This window comes from Anopheles gambiae, chromosome 2 (genome assembly GCF_943734735.2).
Source record: "Anopheles gambiae chromosome 2, idAnoGambNW_F1_1, whole genome shotgun sequence".
Classification (NCBI taxonomy): Eukaryota; Metazoa; Arthropoda; class Insecta; order Diptera; family Culicidae; genus Anopheles; species Anopheles gambiae.
Genome location: NC_064601.1, coordinates 94,699,004 through 94,718,815, shown reverse-complemented (window position 1 = coordinate 94,718,815; position 19,812 = coordinate 94,699,004). Strand labels below are relative to the sequence as shown.

The 19,812-nt window shown below is 45.1% G+C and overlaps 1 protein-coding gene across 1 annotated transcript in view; it reads left to right on the top strand.

Annotated features, from left to right (window-relative positions):
• Positions 1-19,812, top strand: part of LOC1276733 (uncharacterized) — a 117,518-nt gene that overhangs the window by 93,072 nt on the left and 4,634 nt on the right. Inside the window, exons 9-14 of the mRNA XM_061642553.1 lie at positions 1,651-1,887; positions 15,496-15,654; positions 16,866-17,038; positions 17,844-18,037; positions 18,112-18,813; positions 19,446-19,748. Coding sequence (XP_061498537.1) covers positions 1,651-1,887; positions 15,496-15,654; positions 16,866-17,038; positions 17,844-18,037; positions 18,112-18,813; positions 19,446-19,748 — 1,768 coding nt within the window. The remainder of the gene's footprint in view (positions 1-1,650; positions 1,888-15,495; positions 15,655-16,865; positions 17,039-17,843; positions 18,038-18,111; positions 18,814-19,445; positions 19,749-19,812) is intronic.

Here is a 19,812-nt window from a genome sequence, read left to right as displayed (position 1 = left end):
TAGGAATTTGAAACTAGAGCCTTAGAAGTGGAGATATCCTGAAAGTTTGTACCAAAAAGGGAATGAAACTGATTGAAAGTTACATTTCTGGAATCAAAAATATTCTGATAGATTGCTAAGCTATTATAGCTTTACACTTTCATGAAAGCTCTCCCATGAGCTGGAGTAAGAGTAACAAAGGTCTACCACTTCGGATATTGATGTGTTTTTATCGGTTTCCTTATCGGTAACCAAAGCATGCATATGAGCTGAATGCAAAACAAAGCTAGTACACTCAAAACAATTGTTATAAATTCAGGAATAAGAATGCAAGATTAGAGTTTGAGAAGAAAGGATTATGATAGCGACGAAGAATGAGTTCAGAATCGGGATAGCCAAACGACTGGAACACACTGGAACATCAGTAAAACCCCAATGACCAAGCTCACAGCATATTTCTGATTTGCTTCCTCCAAAGCGAGGCGGTTTCTTCACAGCTTCCTCTTCTTATTTCCCAGCACAATGGAAATTCAATCCCAATCACACCGAAACATACCAAACCATGTTGTAACCAGACATGCTCAGGCTGCTCTTTGTTGTAGCCGAAAAGCCATCGGAAAGCTTTAGCTTCAACGACCGGTTTACTACACGGCCAAGTGCCCCATTGAGAATTCCCGGAGCCATGTAGAATAAGAACTACAGGCGGCAAATGTTGCACAAGTCGCAAGTCAACGAAGGATAGTGTGCGCAAAAGAAACAACACACAACCACCTGATCCAATCAGAGATGGAAATGCTGTTATCAAATTGGATATTGAAATGTTAAATAATTCAAATGAATCGAATGCAGTTGGGGTATGGTAGGTTGGTGAAAAGGGGAAGCAAAACACGGTAAAGACATGCCGAGTCGATCGATTGATGCTGACAAGCAGTGAAGAAGCGGGCAACCAGAACAGAACTATCCAACTTGCTCAGTTGGAATCGAGAAGCTTTTAAATCAAAACCGAAAAGCAAACCAAACCAAGTGTCCCCGTTTCACCCATCCATTCTAGCCGTTTTCTTCATTTTTGTACTATTCGATTCTATTTATTTTGTTCTCACTTTCATTCATCTTGCCATTTTCCCTGCTTGGCTGCATCTCTACTCCCCTCCCTATTTTTCCTGCCATTTTCTTCAACTCAATTTGAAACCGATGAGGTAGAAAATTGAGCTCCAAAACCAAAAGCGCTTGTTTGCGTAAGAAGAAACGGTACGGTGGAACGCGTGGGTGCGTTAAAATATTCTTTTCCACCGGCACGACTCATCATTTCGCTTGTTGTGTCTACATCGCTGTTGTTCTTCGCCCTTTATCGAGTGTCCTTTGTAGCGTCTTTGGGCAGGATGGGGGAGTCGATGAAATGGAATAATTTACATCGTATCTTTGCCTACTTCGATTAAAACCGACGCTCCGTTATTCGAAGCGAGCTTTTTGTGGCGGTTGAAAAGCCTCGAAATCGATACGCCTTGAATTGCGGAAACACGTTTGTGCGCAGCAGCGTGTCACGTTACTTTGTGAATGAAGTAATGATTTGCCGTGCCCCAACCAACCAACATCGAAGTGACCGCTGCTCCTTCTTGCTGTTTTATGTTCTTTACAATAGTCACTCACTTTGCACATGCTTATTCCACCCAGGTACGGGGCACCGAGCGAGCTGCTCGAGCTGGGCCGTGTCACGCCCGGCACGTACTGTACGCGCCAGTATGACGAATGCTACCGGAAAAAGTGCCGCCTGCAGAGCCCCAACTATCCGGGCATGTACCCGCGCAACGTCACCTGCTACTGGACCATCCGGCAGAAGGTGGTGCCGACCTGTAAGCATGCGATGGTCGCTATCAGCCAGGAGAATGAGCACAAAGCACTAGTGAAACGGTAAGTACGGTGAAGCGATGAAGCAGTATCTATCTAAAGCGTGTTTAAAGGTTAGAAAGTTGATTCTGTGTACGCTTTGTTTACAGTCAAACGAAAGATAACAGCTATCGGTGCTCCACATTCGTCCATTATTCCATCATTTTACTCAAAATGTATTCATTTGTAAGGCCTTTTCAACCTTCTCGAGTCGTCAATGTTGAGTCGATCATGATTGAAATGTACATACAAAATCAAGAAATGTAAAACTCATTAAATTTGTTGGTAGACAAGATCCAGATGAAGATTATCATGGATATAAATAATGCTTAACTTTAAAAGCTTCTATGCATTCCTTCAAAGATTAGAAGGAGATTCCTGGAAAGATAGCTCCAAATGCGTAATAAAACTGTTCCAGAGGCTCCTGAATAGCATGAAAGCTTTTCTATTTCAAAGGAACTGAAGCAGATAGTCGATGTTTGACGTCACCTTACTTGCTAGAAACTTGCTAATTGATACTCATGAACATTTCTTAACACAATGCAGGGAATAATTCTACGTTAATAAAAAAAAAAACAAGCAATACTTCAGCAGGACTTTAATGCCGTTTTCCTTTGGTAGAAACTGAGCATTTGCCCTACAAAATGTTGCTTTCAAGCCTTTAAGAAGGAGTGACAAACAATACAATACAAAAATGTGTTTTTTTTTTCCCCAAAAATATGTTATCCCACCCGCCGGAAACTAATCCCATTGTCTACAGATCCGCTTACTGCACACAAAACTTCTGCAGCTTACAGCATTACCCACCACCAGACAAGTCTTTGCAGCAGCAGCAGCAGCAGCAGCTAACTCCTTCCTTTTTCGGAAAGAAAACGGCCATTTCTTGTTGGCTTCTGCTGAGTTTTCCGCGCGGCCAAAGCGTTTACGCAAACAAATGGGTTCCGCGATGAAAGATAGCTTTAAACTTTGCTTAAAACTTGCTGGCTTTTCGCTGGCCGGGCGGCAAACACTGTACTTTTAAATTGTGTTAAAAAAAAACTGCCAACAGCCAACCACCTAGCCGCAACTTGTATCGTGGTGGTGAAAAGAAACCACACACACACACACCGAAAAAAGTCAGTGTGTCTCGGGCTGCATTTGGAATGGGGAGAAGAAGTCAACTAGCGCGTCGTGTCTAAAATTAGGCTAGACTTTTGCGATATTTTTGTATACAAAGCTACACACACACACAGACACAGTGCAATGGGGCGCTATGTTTAAGTGACTGCCAAAAGTGCCGCAATTTTAGCGAACCAGCCAAGAATGCCAACTGGCTGGCCGGTTGGTTGAAAATGGACAGCGAGAGCGAGAGAGAGAGAGAGAGTGTGGGAGGAAGTGAAACAAACTTTTCACTTTATAATGTGTTTCCTCTTGTTAGACGATTGTTTTTCTTACCCTCACTTGAGGCGCCTCGGGCTGTCCTCCTCCCCCCCCCCACCCCTCTTTGGGTGACACAGGGACGCCAGGGACGCCGCTTTTGCACTGTATGGTTCCCAGGGTATTTTTTCGTATTTAATTCTTTTCCTCCCCATTGCTCGTGTTTTGTAGCGACCCGTAACAAGTTCGCTACACAGTTCGGCGCTACTTCTTTCGCTTTTGTCAATGCGGTACTTGTTCCGTTCGTTCGTTCTTTTTTTCTCGTTTTGCCTTCCCTGGGGAACTTGGCATTCGAACTCAAACAACTCAAACAGAGCGTGTGCGAAACTTTTCACACAACTTTTCATTAATTTAATTCCGTTTTCCGCTATCCACACACACACACACAACGACCGTATGGTTCTCCAGTCTGAGCACTCATTGCTCATTTCATGCCTCCACGAACCCTTTTTGTTTGCACCTAGATCTTGCACCTGACCACTTTGCTCACTCCTTGCTAAATCCTCCATGCAATGCTTTTCTTTTCAAGTTTTGTTTCTACATTAGGCAGCCAAAAGCTTGCAACTAAACCCATTGTTTGAGGTTTGAAATTAGGCAAAAAGGCTTCGTTTTCGAATGCCAACTTCTGCGGGAAAGAAAAATCGCAGTCGCAAAATCGTAAAACTACCAACTGAGCGCCGATCAGAGCGTATGGCTTAAGCGTAGAGCAGCGCCACACAGAACCAAAAAACACATTCCTCCAGTGATGTGCCGGGCTAGTGGCGAAAAGAAACAACTTTAGAAAGAAACACACCACACCGCAGTCCCCCCCGCAGTGATCAGTCCCCGTTGCTATGCACGCACACACACACACACAGCGGACGCGGACCAAGGGGCAAAGAATGTGGGCACAAATTTATTTAATAATTCAGCTCGTATTAAAAGCTTTCCTGAGTGGCAGCGCTGTGCTGGAAACGCGTGGCCAAACCTCCTGTTCTGAGAACTGTTCCTCACACACACACACACACACACACTCACTGCGGAAATAGCAAAGTCGTTCGCTTCCTTCGCTCGCACTGCAGTGCGGAGCACCCGGGCCCCGGAAACAGAACGCCACCGGAAATGAACACCCGAAGAAAGTTGTGTACGTATGGCGGTAGAGGTGTTTCTGCCACAATCGGACGGTTTGATGCAGGCAGGGCAGGCGGTGTGTGGGTCTTTGGAGGGGGGCAGCGAAATTACCAAACGAAATGGAATTTAAAAGTTGTATGAGATCTTTTCCAAACCCCTTTCTGCTGCTGCAGCACCAAATAGAGCGCCGCGCTAAGGTGATGGTTGGAAGGTGTATTTTTATCGACACGCGAAACGCGAAAGCTTCGTTGCTTCGTTTGCCGACTGGAGTGGGTGTAGAAAAGCTGGAGAGGATGGTTGAAAAACAATTGCTACCGGAAACGGTCGCACAAGTGGAATGAAATTTCTCCTCCTTCTTTTATTTTTTGCTTTTTGCTTACGCAAAGGACTTTAAGCTTTCATCTAGCAAGCGGACGTTTCTTGGCAGCGCCACACAGTTTCAGTGGAAAATGCGGAAATTTCTAATTTCAACTCATTTTGCTGGGAAAATCCCCGAATTTGGCTGGCATTTTTTGGGCTGAGTGAATTGCTGTATTTTCTTGAGGTGCTTGAGATTGTCTCTTGCTTCGTGCGAAACAAGAAGCCCGTTTTTTTTACGTACGCACGCACCTGAACGCTGAAGTGAAAATGGATACAAGCGGAAGAGCACAGGGAACAACTGTTCATATGGTAGGAAATTTGCATAACATGGAGAAAACACACACACATCGCCAGGACGCGATATCTGTAAAGCTGAAGTAAATGATTTCGTTCAGCATCGGATTAACGGTTACGATGGTTGCTTACGTGTGTGTGTGCATGTAAGGCGTGTGCAATTGTTGATAAGGATATGGGTTCAGGTTGTGGTACACCTTGTTGTAGCACTTTTTTTATATGCAGCATTTTCTTTTTATCTTGTAATAGAAACATGAACATGAAGATGAGAAACGCCATGTTTAGGGATGGAAAGTGTTAGCTTACATCTAAGTTTTTTTTAAGGGAGGAAATTGCTATTCAAGCACAGATTTGTTGCCATGCTGGAAAGGGAAGGATTAACCACCTATAATGAGGCGCCGGGGAACGTTTGCGTGAGCTGGTTGTGTTCAGAAAGCGTATTTAGTCTAAAGGGAAGACTTTCAAATTTGAAATTTAAATGGAATTTGACTTAAATAATTCAAAATTCAACCGTACAAGGATTACATGTGTACAAGGTCATGAAATCCTCATGAAAATCAACAAGAATTTGGACCTATTTTAACTCCTTATAGAGCTTAATAGTGTCAAGAAACTAAATAAACCATTACAGGGACTTCATTCATGATCTAAACATGCTCATATAGCTCAAGATCTATGAAGGAGAACAGGTCGATGCAAAGCCCGTTGCGAGGTTGCCATTTTCAGCTCGCTTTTGACAGTTTCATGAAAAAGTGTTTGCAAACAAACGGCTAATAGTTAACGCGGAAAAGTGGACGAATTTACTATTGGGAAGATTATATTGGTTAAATTTCTTGCGGTCAATTACGTCTGGAGAATAACGGTTACAGTTTACTCTGTATTCAGAAACATTGATAACTTTTTTCATTGTTTGCCATTCTGTTACCACAAACCACTACCGTTTGTAACGGTCCTGCTGGAAAAACGAAAAATCTAACATGTTCCAACTGGGTAAAAGAAGTCCTATTTGCTTTAAATTAAACACTGAGAGTAAAATGAAACATCCAATCGACACACACCGGTACAATATGCATACCGTCCTTTACTATAACCCGGCGACGAATGATAAATGAGATCCTTGAATTGTATCAGTCATGTAATATTGTAATTGGATTCTAATTATTATAATATTCTAGCAGGAAATGTGTGCAAAATGCTGAACAAAACTGTCATTCACTCCATAGCAACGCCCATCGTTAAAGATAAACAATTTTCACTTTAACTGTCAAAATTTTCCCATGGCTTTCTGTCAATTTACTCTAAACGCTTCGACCTGTTCTCTTTCAAGGACCTTGATATAGCTATTGAACCGTTTAGAACGCGATTGAACTGTATGAAAGTAGGCGTTGACAAGCTCTATGATACTATAGTTTGTTTGCGTATTCTTGCGAAAAGGTCTGTAATTTTGGACTACGAGCAATTTAGACGGCTTAGTTTGCCTAATGAGATCGTATTAAATTGAGTTTAATTTAATACATTATCCACTTAAGGGTACAAACATACGCAGATAATTAAAAAACACTCATCAATACCTCTAAAATGGAAATTGTTGCATTCCAAACAACCAAACACTTCATGTTCAGCTTCAAACCAACTCAATCAGCGCTTGATTGATGCGCAGATAGATAAAACACACACACAAACTGCTCACCTGTCAATCTGTTAGCAAAATAAAACGTCAATCCGTGTCCCAATTTGGCTTGAAAAAGCCGCACCACTGTTTAAATACTCGTTCAATCCGAGTATCCAGCGTACCACCGCATTCACCCGCAGCGAGGGGTTTAGGGAAGGGGGGGGGGGGGAAGCAATTTTCAACATAATTATCATCGTTCCCTTCATCGTAAACAACATATTCGACATAGTCATGCTCACTGTCGCGTGACGCCGTTCCCTGGGCGCCTCCATCACGCGTTCGGCACTCGCGGTGCTCCAGTTTTTTTTACTTTGATTTTACTTTCCGCTTGCTCTGCTGTTGTTTTTTTTTTGTCCAACATGTCACGTAAATGAGGCGGAAGTTTCACTTAGTGTGCGTGTTTCTCGTGGTCTTTCCGCAACCCGGATGTCTGGAGCTGGTGTGGATCGAACGAAAGGAAGGAGACAAAAACAAAGCATGTGCAAGTTGCTGTCCCAAATGGGAAATGGCCGCTAAAAGCACATCTCACCTTCCTTCCTACACTGTGCGTGCGTGTGTGTGTGTGAGTGTGTGTGTGTGTGCACCTCGCACACATGTATCCACAAGCACCATTTCCAGTACGCTGCCCATTAGTTGGGTGCGTCGGCAGCAGCAGATCGTTAACATAATTAATAATGAATCATTATGAAAATTTTCCGGAAATTATTTTAATCCAACGTGGCACCAGTTGGAGGACGAACGTGGACGGGGTAGTAGAGGACTTAGCGTGGATGGAGAAAACAACACCACCCAAGCACCAAAAACACTCCTCCAAAGGGTCCGTCGTTTTTGGCATTGGTTTGGTCTGGCTTCGAACGGTCTTCCTTCTCACAAACACAAACACAAACAAAAACAACTACAGCTTACGGACGCAAAAGAGCTCAAGAAAATGGGACTCACCCTTACACCCTACTTCCTTCCTTTGCCATCAGCATCTTGCACGTTCCGTAAACGGCGCCCAGTCACGCGAATCGTCCGTCATTGGAAAAATCAACCTTCCTTCCCTCACTCACCGTTCACTGTTTATGGGCGCTCCTGTTCACGGGCTGGTAAAATTGTTATATTTATGAATTAATGTTTAATTTTCCTTCCGTCCCCCTCTTTTTCCCCATCCAAAGACTAATTCGCACCCACTCTGGTGCTCTTCTCCCCTGGGTCCCTGGTATTGGTGCTATTATCGACGTCATCAACCACTTTGTCGCTTCTTTCTTGGCCGCGCCGGCACGGAGGGAAAAATGTTACAAGCGCAAGTAAAACTTTGACTTCTGTCTATGAGGGTTTGGTGTTTTTCATCGGCCAGAAGTTGCCCCACTAGACGCGGATCCTTTAGTTCAGCAGAAGCATTCCAGCACAGGCTGAAGAATTCATTCACCTTGGCTGAGATGAAGTCCCATTTCAAGTGGGACGTTCGTCCTTTTTCCAGTGTTATCGCTCATTCAAAAAACACTCCCACTACCAACCTCCTTTACAAAAGCAATCAAGAAAACACACTGGGTTCTTTGGGGTAGGGGTAACAATGTGAACCCGATGTTCGATGAACCGCGCGCGGGCGCCATCGAGATTGGAGCGATTGGAAAACCTGAAAACCGGAAAGAAGCCGTTTTCGTCCGATAAGCGTAACTAAATCTCAAATTTGCCTTCCGTTTGTGTTCAGCAAAGGGACCGAAAAAGGGACCTACCACTCACCCCCCTCAGAGGCATGCCCATTGCCGATGATTAATGGTTCTGGCGAGGGCTTTGGCCTGCGCGAAACCACCATACAGATCGAGTCCAGAGTCGGCAAAGAACCATTGATTTGCGTGAGGCTGGCCGAGATTTGACCGTTGCCAGACGGCTAGGAGGGTGCGAGACTCCGTCCCAAGAAGAAAAGTCTTCGATAGGATCAACATCGTCGTCTTACAGCACAAGTTAACACGAGCTTAATCAGATTTTTCTCAGATCTGATCGCGCGAGAAACTTTCCCTGCTCGTTCGGTTTTGCAATCGCTGCGGTGGTGTGGTGGTTGATAAATGTAAGCGCCCAGGACGTCAAAAGGACGCTGTTGACCGGTAGCACTAAATCTTTCATCTTTTTGAAATGTGTGGTTTGGGGAGGAGGGGGGAGGGGGATTTTCCACCAGCAAGCAGGGTGCTTTTTATACGGTGACTACGAGGTGTGAAGTTAATTGGTTTTCTTCGAGCGAAATTTGCGTGGGTTTATTCGATGCAAAGATAGGTGGGTAGGGCAGGGCAGGACTAAGAATGGAAAAAATGTAAATTCAGTCAGATGTTTGAAAGGATGTGAAATTTACGCGTGCTTTATGTGCTAAGATGGTCTATGGAGAGTATTGTTTAAGCTAAAATTGCTCCTTTAAATGCTAATCGGGAGGCGTATTTTTTTTTTTTTTGCTCAATTTCCATAAACATTCGCTTGCTCATGGTAACATAATTTGTGCTTAACGTGGTTAATCTACTCTCGAATTCGAGTAAACAAGCGTCATTTGAACGGCTGTAACAAGCTGTCAGCTGTCATATTGGATGATTCGAGTCCAGTGGAGCAATACAATCGAATTACATCCGATTTTTGGATGAAGGAAGTAAAAATAAGACCAAAAATGGCAGAAATAATAATGTTGCAAATGATGAATATGGTAATTGATTAAATCACAACATTTTTAGAATATGCTTTGGGCATTTGCTAGCTAGAACTATGGTTGTTATTTGCGGAAAAATATTAAAAATAAATCTGTTTTGGTTGTAATTATCGAATTTTTAACTTAAGAGCCTTAAAACCGATCAAATATTTTGTATTTCAACTGTATTTTTATGTAAAAGAACCTGATAATGATAAGCATATTCAGCTCTTAAGCCACGATCTTGTTTCAGTTGAACAAGTTTTCCCATCGCATTAATAAGAAAAGCTCACCAAAAAGTGCAATGGATCCCAAAATGAGCAACGTCATGCAGTCAGACAAAGGCAACTTAAAACAAACAAACAAAAACTTCACTGTGCAAACCTTTATCTTATCCTGAAATAAATCACTGGCACGTTTAGCAAGGAATAAGCCACAAGTAACTCTTATCTTGCTTACAATTCCATTCGCCCAACCGCCCCCATTCGTGTGAACCACTCTTCGCGCGCGCGCGCGCACAACTATGCGCCACAACTTTTAATTAGAGTTAAGAACAATGCTGCCACACGGCAGCAACTGAAAACCGCAAAACCACGTGTCTATAGTCATTTTCATTGCTAGCGACAAAAACGACCCTGCGGGGAAGTGTGAGTGGCTGAGAATCAAATTAAGAGTGTTTTGCAGGGAGCTCGAAAATCCTCACCAGCACACACACACACACATTGTCACTGATCGTCTATAAATCATGCATCGACCGATTTTAGTGAGGTGCTGCCGACTCACTGCCGTTCAATTGCTTCGCTTTTTTAAGCATTAGACAATTGTTTGGCAGTGCGTTGTCGTCCTTCTGTCGTAAGGATTTATTTCCTCTTCTTTGCACCGAACCTTTACCCAATCCCAATCCCCAATCCTTTCTTTTCTTTACTGTTGTTGTTGTTTGAGTGAGTGATGGTCGTGGGATTCGGAAAGACGCACGAAACAATTTTCTCACGCTTTCGGTTTTGATTTTCAGTTTCCCCTCTGTTTTCTACCATCGTTTCGGCACGATTTACTACCTCCCGGTACTTCCGCTGCCGGTTTCCGGTTTCAGAAGACAAATGTCGCCCTTTCTTGTTTCCCCTCTGTTTACTACGCTTGTTTGGCAAGAAAGTTGTGAGCCTTCTTCTGCGACAACTTCATTGCGGTGTCCTTGGGTGGGAAAAAAGGGAAGCAAAAAACCCAATGTCTTCGATTGTCACCAAGGCCCTCCGGGGAATCTGGGACAAAACTGGGACAATGACGAGAGATAAGGAGAGAGAGAGAAGGCAAAAACTCGTTGTAAAATTTCATTCCTACACCAGGCGCAGCTCAACACTCACGAAAATCTCAACCCTTACCGGAGGGCGGTGTACTAAAGCTGCTGGAAAAATGGGTTTGCAAAATCACAAAACAGAAACGATGACACCGTGTTGGTACGAGCGGTAGCAAGACGGCACCGACGAGCTTTTCCCTTGCTCGGTTCTTGTTTTATGTTTTTGTCTTCACTACCTCTACTGCTGCCGCTGCTATTGCGGGTTGAAAAATATGTTTTCCTTTCACGTTAGCGCGTGCAGGCAGTGCAAGAGCAGAGCTGACATAAGGGGGAAAAATCGGAAATCGTTTCACTCTCGTTTCAAAACCCTGCAAAATGGGGATTTTTATTCCATGGCGGGCCGCTTTTCCGCGCTGTTCGACAGTTTTAGCGCCTCCGGCAGCGTCTACAGCAGCGGAGAGGTTCAGAGAAGGGACAAGAAAAAACCGCCAAACCACAACATGGAACCAGCTACGGCAAATGCAAGGGGAAAACGATAAACGGAAAGTGATAAAAATATCTAATTTATGAACTAGTCCGAGGGAGCCGCTTTTTGTCCTTTTTTCGTCCCTAAAGACGGTCGCTAGTTGCTCGTTGAAAAGAAAGAAAGGCTTCCTTTGTCGTTTTCCTGGAGGCTTGCGATCCTTTTCACCGACAACATTAAACGGGGGGAGGTTTTTTCTACCTCCCATGAACCTGGCTTGTACAGTAAAACAACAAACCGAGTACGAGCATGTCGTCGCGGTGTTTTGCGGTGAGTAAAAAACGCCGCGCATTATTGCCCCCAACATTAAAGGTAATGAAAATCGAATTACCACCGTACCACGTACCAGCCAGCCAGTCCCATTTACCAGCGGGTGAGGTTTAATACTGTTGGAGAGGGAGCAAAGGATCCTCAAAACACTACAACACTTCCCTGTTCGTGTAGTTTTACGATTTCATGCCCCGTTTTGCCGCATTCGCATTTCACGAGCAACTTTATTCCAATCACGACTGGGAGCTGACGATTTTCTCGATGAAATGTTACTGAAAACTGCTGCTAGTTCCTCGATACGTAGACAGTGTAAACTCTCTTCTCTTCCCTAACATTTCTCTCTTCTCTTCCCTAACATAAACAGTGATTGCAACGTGCTTCTCACATCCGCACAAACAACTGCAGCTCGAGTGAAGTGAAGTGAAGGAAATTGCTTCGTGACCGTTCGTGGTTTGGTGGGGGGGTTTGGGCCCCCCAAAAACCGCAACATTTTCACTTCAACAACCCGAAACACAGCGAAAAGTGAAACAATAATTTTCTTTTCGTAACAATTGCCACACTTCCTGCTGTTTCCTCTGGTTTGCAAGTGTTTTTTTTTTGTTGTTGCAGGGAGAGAGCGATGCCTTTTTTCCCTGTTTACGCTGTTCCCTGTTTCAACAAGGCACTGTCAAAGGCAGGGCTGTAGGATGGGGTTAAAAATCCATTCACACAAGCGCACACACACACACACTCACACCAAAAACAGTAGTTTATTAACCTCCGGAAAAGTCACGCCCGGGGATATGGCGCACAGGGAAGAAAACAATTGCAAATGCCGCTTGCTACAACCATTGAGCGGCGAAATAATAATAATTTTCCCTCAGCATAGCAGCCAAATGCATTTTCCCTCGCTCCCCCTTTTAGTTGGTGTAAATTTGGGACAGGAAATGAGAGAGGAAGGGAGGGGGTGAAAAGAATGCAGGGAACATTCGTTCACGCGTGTTCACTTCGGTTGTTCTCATGCACTCATTCGATGGTGCTGGCATTTTGGGCGAGATTCTTGTAAGCGCCCTTCAACTTCGGTGCTCGATTTTCCACTCTGCCGAACTGCTACCCCATCACCAAAACCAACCAACACTCGAAATCAAACCAATTCGTTTGGGCACGAGTATGTGTGTGTGTGTGTTTCTGTTGTTCGAGCATTGGTTTATGAGAAAAGTTTTACCATTTTGCAATGGAACCGCTGTGAAAAGTGGCGTGAAACAAACGGTTGCCCCGTTGCAGCACGCGAAACGATCCTTGGGTCCTGTGTGTGTATGCGTGTGTGTGTGCGGAAGGATTGCGGAAGTGAATACTAAACTACAGAGAGAGAGATTGGGTTCGTTTTTCGGGTTTTGGCTGCTGGTAGTGTAAATATGAATAGTGATAGAGTTTTTTTTGTACTTTTGCTTTGCTTTACTGCCCCCAAACGGCACAAAAAAAAACAATCCACCCAGCACGACGATCACCTCATCCTCCGACAACAGTTCGACAGGAACTTTGACGTTCCAGGGGAGAAGCAACAAAAGCAAAAAAAAAAAGAGGGACGACGCATAAAATACGCTTTATCATGGCACCCACTACAACAAAACCGCTCCGACACTGCATCCGTTCACGTGGATTGGTTGTGCGTTCATGTGTGTATGTGTGTAGGTTGAAACTTTACCTTCAGCACTGGAGTGCACCGGCAAGCCACCCAATTGCATAAACATTCATACATGGTTGCACAAGTTGTGCTGTTGCAAAATTGCATTACATCCTTGTTTTAGTTTGTTCGTCCTTGTTTTTTTGCATCTCTTCTGCAAACACCCCAGCCCAAACAGTCACTTGAAGGATGCTCGGTCTCTCGTTACCATGGCAATGCCATTCACGGAGTAACACACACACACACTGCTTGATGCGCTTTCGCAGCGCAAGGTTACGCAACCATATGATGGGACGGATTTGAGGGCACGTGTTAGTGTAGGCACCACGGAAACGATTCGGTCTGTAACTTTTTTAATTGCAAAAAGCCAAAGCGGAATTGAAACTGAGGGAGAGTTTGAGCGGACGGTAAAGAAAAATCAAGCAAAGCCAAAAAAAAATGAACCTTTGTGGTCGACGAATGGTGACAGGATAAAATTGACTCCGAACGGCCACAGTGAGTTGGCATCAAATCTAGTGCCTCTAGAGCTGGGTTGGGATTTATTTTACCCCTGGACCACAATCGGTTGCAAAGGGCGATGCTTTCACAAAACCAGAGCGAGAAGCAAACAGTTGCTGTTTTTGACCATACACACACACACTCATTAAAACTTTCCACCTGCTTGTATGGCAGGTTTGGGCTCGACGGACCATACACACTCCCGCTTTATGCCTGGGGAAAGTTGCCGTGGGTGTTAGCAACGATTCAAACTCGCTCGTACACTGGCAATGGAAAAGAATCGTTCCCGGGGACATCAGGACATCATCGGGACTCTTGCCCGTCCGCTGAAGCAATGGGCGGGAAATTGGGGATCCGAATGCGCAATGGTGATAGTGGGTTTTGATAGCGCAAGTTAACATCCCTTTTCCGGCACGATGTGTAGTTTCAGCCGCATTACGCCATGTCCGTCCCAGATGTACTTTTCTGTGCTGGCCTAATTGGCCACGGTGGGTGCCACTTTTTAGAGCCATATGTAGTCCATTACCTGACGCAAGCTAACGTGATAAAGGGAGAGAGAGCTAAACAATAAGCATCGATAGGATATGAAGTCGTTGAGTTATTGTGACTCTGTTAATTGGCTTTACTGCATCGATGATATTGAGGAGTTTAGTTGGTAGGGTATTGATTTTTTATATTTTGGTTCAATTAGCTTCATTCAATACAATTAGCTTTAAAACTTAGTTACTTAGTTACTCCACGATTTATTGGTTGATTGTCGTAATTTTTTGGTTCCATTTCACGATTGATTTACCATTTCCCATATACATTCAGATCGTTTCCACGATTTATTGTTATTGTCCCATTGGACATCAATACAATTTAACAAAAACATTCTGGAAAACGTCCAATAAATCATGGGAAAGAACCAAAATGAAACAATGGGAAACAACCAAAAATGTTCGGGAAACAAACAACCAAAACCTTGAGAAACCCTATATGCGCCTAAAGATATGCAAAATTAAAAACAGAACGAGTTAATAAACATTCTCAACCCTTCTTTTATTTGGCGTAACGTCCTACGCGGACATGCCGACCTTTGCAGGCTTTCGAGACTTAATTCATTACCACGCAGCCGGGATAGTCAAAATCCTTGCTACAGGGGTACGGTCCATTCTGGGCTTGAACGCACGACAAGCATGTGATTGAGTCGTTCGAGTTGACGACTGTACCACGGGACCGCCCACAAACACGGGACGTCTCAACACTTACTGACTCTTATTGAAACATTGCATACATTTAGGCGCACAAAATCCATTCAGGAGTAAATACAAACTAACAGGATTCGAAGAATTGTGATTCAATTCAATCTTTGTTGGCTAAGCGCACCATCGATAAGTAAAAATCATAATCTGTAGTAGCTCGATGGGGATCTTCTCATGAATAGAGTAATAATTTATAATTAATTTGATAAATATCTGAGTATCAACTGTAAATGTCCACAAGTGTCATACATTTCATATCATTCTGTCGTGAAATGTATTATTTCTCATCAAAAATTACTATTTTCAAAAAGAAATAAACCACAACATAATCCACCTGTACATTGCGTTGTAACAAAATCTGCGGAGTTATAAAACAATCCACACAAGAGACATCCCATCCGGAGCAGATTCTAACTCACCCTCCTGATTCACATTTCATACGAATTGCTACAAACATCAACATCTCACCGTAAGCCCGCTCCGGGCACTACACAGCACCGGCTGGCATTAAAACTGTTTATCATTATTCCTCGAACCCGTCATCCAGCACCGTTTGGAGCAGCGAATTCGCCGAAAAATTGACATATTTTCACATTTTACTCATCCTGTTTCACCAACGCAACGCACTTCCACCCTTCCAGATCCATCGCGAGCCTAAACAAAACGGCACGAGCGGTGCGGGCCTGGTCGGACTGTACGGGCGAGCGGGATCATCTGATCTTCTACGACGGCAGCAGCACCAACGATCCCGTCCTGGCGAAGTACTGCGGCGGCGACTGGCTGCCACGGGTCGTGTCGCGGTAAGTGTATGCTACTCCGCTTTTGCGTATGGGAACATTTCTTTGAGGGATTGCATAATTAAGCACATGGGACGCGAGTTTGTGTGTATGTGTGTGTGTTTCCTCTGTAACTAGATAAGCAGTTCTACACAATCGAAACAAAGGAGCAAACAACACTCGCTCTACGGCGACACAATGAGCAAACACAGAATGATGCGACTCATGGCTAGAGAATTAAAAGATGCTCCATCTTCAAATCCAACCCATCCTTCTTCTCAAAAACAAAAATGGGAACAAATTTCAACTCTTTACAGTGAGGAAATGAAAAGTTTCCTTCACGTTCAACGATCCTTCGGGCTGAAGATGGATGTTATTAGAGAAATTGGAAGCAAAAAACTCATATGCCGCCGAAAAACAAGCGTCCCATCCAGAGCGCGTTTTGATGCAAACAGCCTGATATGTAGCAGAATTGTCGGTTCCGGGGAACTTTCATTAAGCCTTTTCGAAAGCTTTCGAGTGAAGCAAACTGGCGCGCAAATGAAACGTTGAGCAAAAAGAATCCAGCAACGACGAAATTGTATCCCGCTGTAAGTCAAAAAGATTATTTGAAGTACTAACCACCCGTGCGCGCCCCGCGTTCGCTGTAATCTTGTGCACCGTCGGCACAGGGTGAGTGTGAAATATGCCTCCCGGGGTTGTGCCTGTGTGGTTGAGTATGTGTGTGTGTATTTTTCTGTGTGCCAAAGCGCCAGAAAACTTTTCTCATTTTGGTGATAATATAACTTATGTTTCCCTTGGTGGCAGATCGCAGACAGCATGAAAAGGACATGCCCATGCCTATGCCCAAAAAAAGCGAGCAATGTGAAGCAAGCAGCCAACAGCCAACACACATACCCCAAAAGCACGAACAACAAAAAAAAACGAACAAAACGAAGGAAGAAATGTTTGCCAGCAATCCGTGGTGTGTAATATCTTCACATCTCCACGTGCTGGATTAAACCGGATGAGTGGTCGGGCGGTGCCAAAGAGCCCGCAAGGGAAACGAGATGAACAAGCCTGCGATATGATTGAGAAGCTACGAACGTGTGAATAATTGTCGCGGGAGGGCTTGAGAACATTAAGATTAAATATATATGTATAAAACTGCAGCACCTCGTCGCCCACCAGCAAGAATCCTTTTGCAGCTGTAACAAAATTTAACACACATTACTTACCCTTTTCTCCACCAACAGCGGACCGGAAATGCTGATCGCCTTCCATTCGAGCCCGTTCTCGGCCCCGCTCCAGTCGGGCCAGTCGAACCGTGGCTTCGAGCTGGACGTTGACATTCTGTTTGCCGATTCCGACTCGTACGACTTTGCCCAGGGCAGCAAGTGTGAGTTTCACATCAACGCAACGAATCCAGGTAGGATTTTCTGTGGTTGGTTGTCTTGTGGTTGTTCCGCCCGCTACAATAACACTTAGCGTAATTTGGCCTACAAATAAAGCTTAAGGGGCGGGGAGTAGAGCATGAAAAGAAGCGATCCTAAATTCTATTAACGCACTGCGAGTGACAGCTGTCGGTGGACGGTGTAAATTTGTGCCGATGTCATAACAATTGCTACAAAGTTCGCCTACTGGCAACAACAGCAAAAAAAGGGACCTTTGTGTCGCGCGGACACGGACATCAGCCCCGTTTAAAACACGTTCCGTCCATTTCGTACACAAACAACATTTAAACAAGCCATCGAGCCACCGGGCAGGGTTGAGTAGGGGCGGTCAGAAAAGGGCGACATACAATGCTGGAACATGGAAACGGTTTTCCCTCGTTCCATCGAGAGTCGGGGTGGGGGACAAGTGAAAAGTGTATGAAAGAAAATCAATTTACATCAAGCTTAACGCGCGAAGCCAAAGCCCTCCCCGCACTAGATCCGTCTATCGATGGGGCTGCTCCTAAGCCGCGCCGATCGATGGCGCGTATATTTAGAGTGAGAGCGGGAGAGCAAGGGGCGGGGGCACGGGACCTTCCGTAACAATGACACAGCAGCAGCCGACGACGACGACGACGACGACGACGGCAATCTGAGCTGTGCGGGGAATGATAAATTCAATTTCCTGTAGCAACACTTTTAGGGCGGTTGCGTCACACGGAGAGCGACCTTCGAGCATAGTTTGCCACGCTTTTCCCATCATTTCGCTTCCCTTTTTGGCTGCGCTTTGTCCCTTCACAGATGAGGTGCTGCTGTCGCGACGGGGCCGGATGGGCCATCTGCTGAGCCCGCGCCACACACTCGCACCGAACACGACCTGCACGTACTACTTTCACGGGCTGCCGACGGATTTGATCTGGATCTCGTTCACCCACTACCACCTGCAGATACTGCAGCCGAGCAGCAGCGGGAGCGATAACTCCACCATTGGACGGGTATGTGTGTGTGTGTGTGTGTGTGTGAGGAAAACCCTCTTATCACTGTCCACTGATTGATGGATTTTTCACAGAACGAGTCACCTCTGCCGTGGATTACCCGTACGCGCATTTGGGACAGTGCTGGTACGTTTGTCCCCGTGCGTACCACTTCCCCGGCAAGTGTACTATCCTCGCCGAGCGGTGCTGGCAGCTCCCCCGGCTACGGCTCGACGCTCGGTGCCGGTACGGCATCGGTACTGCCCGGGCTAACCACGACGACGGCACTGTACCAGCAGCTAATGAACCGAACCGTCAACAGCTACTACACCGGTGTCAATCAGAACGGCAAGAGTCTCAAGATCAATGTGGACAACGTGTGGAACCCGGTCGATCAGTACATCTACGGGCCGACGGTGAACAGTATCTTCAACCAACCGCCACCAACGGCACCGAGCGATGGCGTTCGGGGTCGTGGGAATTCAGCATACAGTTCATCCGGATCGCAGGATAAGTATTCGAAGCACAAGGGCGGCAAGTCCGATATTGGGGCAGGCAATTACGTGCAATCGGTACGGCACGGGAAGGACTCGTCCGGTGGGTACGATCTAGCGAAGGATCATGGCCGGAAGGATCGAGGATCGTCCAAATCGGCATACGGTTCGCGCCGTCTAATGGCGGAGTTTTTCGACAATGAAGCGCCGAAGCTGTGCGATCACATGACGCTGGAGAGTAAGGGACATCGGATGCGACCCTGCACACCGCTGGAGAGCTACGTTAGTACGGGGCGGGATTTGGTAAGTATGTGAGGAAGGTTGGAATGGTGAACTAGTGATGGTGAATGAAGAGTCGTGGGTTCATTCTGGTTTATGGTCTGGAAAACTCTGGACCTAAATCAGGATCGAAATCGGATTGAACTCCACAATTTTGGACGAGTGAAAACTTCTATCAAACTCCGAGTCCAAACGGGATGCATCTCTGCAATTTCAGACGAATCCGGACGTATTCGCTTGAACTTATCTGCTTGATCCGCTTGATGAATCTTAATTAGTTTTTAGTGAGTAAGATCGCATCTGAACAATTAACGAAACGGATTCAGAACTTCTAGTTTTTTGAGATCTGCTCTCTTGTCGATTCTCATCCGAACGCTCTTTCGAATTATCCAATATAATTCCTGAGTCATATGGAACCGTCCAATGCCGTCCGTATTCGTTTGGAGTCATCCAGAATCATTGGATCTTGTCTAGAGTCATTCGAAGAAATTCCAAGTCGTCCAGACTCATCCAGTTTTTTTTCCGAAATAGTCCAAAATTAAAAGCATACGTTTGATTCGAAATCAGATTAATCCAACCATGAAAAAATGTCCCATCACTATCAACAAGTAGAACAAGTTAAAACAAAGTCACAAAACGGGTCTTAATGTTTACAGAAAATTGAATTCCACACCATGACCGGAACCTCACTGTTTCCTTCGAGCTTCGGTATCAACTACGAGTTTGTAGACACGGAACTCGGCGGAGAACCATACCTTGGTGAGCAGAAACAGAAACCAAGGGACCCACAGGAGGACCTTACCCAAGCGGTCGATCCCTCCCTGCCCATACTGTGTTCGCGTGTGTTCCGCAAGCGCAAGGGTGACTTCCAATCACCCCGGAACGTGTTCCTGCATGGTCGGGGTGGCGCTAAGAACATCTCCTGTCTGTATCGCTTCGAAGCGTCCGTTGGTGAGCGGGTAAGTGGAGCTCTTCCTGTGCGTTTTCCCTCCTTGAATGTACCAATTCTTCAATTTTTTCACC